At 64.0% G+C, this 852-nt stretch overlaps 1 gene segment (V, D, J or C); it reads right to left on the bottom strand.

Annotated features, from left to right (window-relative positions):
* LOC104547845 overlaps positions 1 to 248 on the bottom strand; it is a 3,093-nt gene extending 2,845 nt beyond the window's left edge. The window contains 2 exon segments of the V gene segment in view: positions 1 to 68; positions 203 to 248. The exon segment at positions 1 to 68 is cut by the window's left edge and continues 13 nt beyond it. Coding sequence covers positions 1 to 68; positions 203 to 248 — 114 coding nt within the window.
* Positions 249 to 852: the final 604 nt, after the last annotated feature.

The following is an 852-nucleotide window of genomic DNA, read 5'->3' as shown; positions in this document are numbered from 1 at the left end:
CGGGACGGTTTCTCCTGGGTTCGCTGACATCGAGGCCGGCTGAGTCAGCGCTGCCTGGACCAGGGAACCTGGAGAGGGAGAGGAGAGAAGAGACAAGACGGGGGTGAGACAGTGCCCCACCAACACAGCCCTCCCCACGCAGCGGGACAAGACCCCTGTGCCCAAAGGTCCCATCTGGGCACAGTGAGTCTGTCCAGGGCACCTGAGACATGGGCGAGCACCACGAGGAGGAGAGGGGCCCAGGCCATGGCGCGATCCCACCAGCTCTGTGTCCCCACGCCGATGGGGCTCTTTTGTGGATCTTGACTCCCTTTTAAGCCCCTGCCTGCCTGGGGCACAGCCCCTCCATGCAAATCTGGCCCTGTGCTCAAGGGTCAGATCCTACCCGCGTCTCTCTCCCCACCTCCCTCCCCGCTCCACCCACAACCCCACCACCCCACATGCAGCAGGGCTTGTCCCTGTGCACAAAGTGGAGACACATGCCAGCTCAGAGTCGAAAAACCCGCCAATACAAGTCCCGAGACCCCAGGCCAGGCCAAGTGGCTGCAGGGTCAATGGGTGTGAGAGAGCCGGGCTGCTGGGGGCAGGTGACACCCACAACTCTCAGTGTCTGGGCTGGGATGATGCCAACCTCCAGCACACCCACCCCACCTTTGGCATCTTCCCCTCCTGTGGGTGTCCCAGGACCCACACAGGCTTTGGCTGTTCCTGCTCTTCCCCAATGCACCTGGGGTCCTGCAGCGCTGCCCTTGCCCCTTTTCCCAGCCACGCAGTGCTCTGCCCCTGGTGGGGCTACCCCTGCCCAGGAATGCTGGGGCCGCGTGGCTGGCAGTCCTGTGGCAGAAAAACCCC

Source organism: Mesitornis unicolor, unplaced genomic scaffold (assembly GCF_000695765.1).
Source record: "Mesitornis unicolor isolate BGI_N332 unplaced genomic scaffold, ASM69576v1 scaffold3260, whole genome shotgun sequence".
Taxonomy (NCBI): domain Eukaryota; kingdom Metazoa; phylum Chordata; class Aves; order Mesitornithiformes; family Mesitornithidae; genus Mesitornis; species Mesitornis unicolor.
The sequence above is the reverse complement of the archived record's forward strand: the minus strand, read 5'-3'. Positions and strand labels throughout refer to the sequence as shown.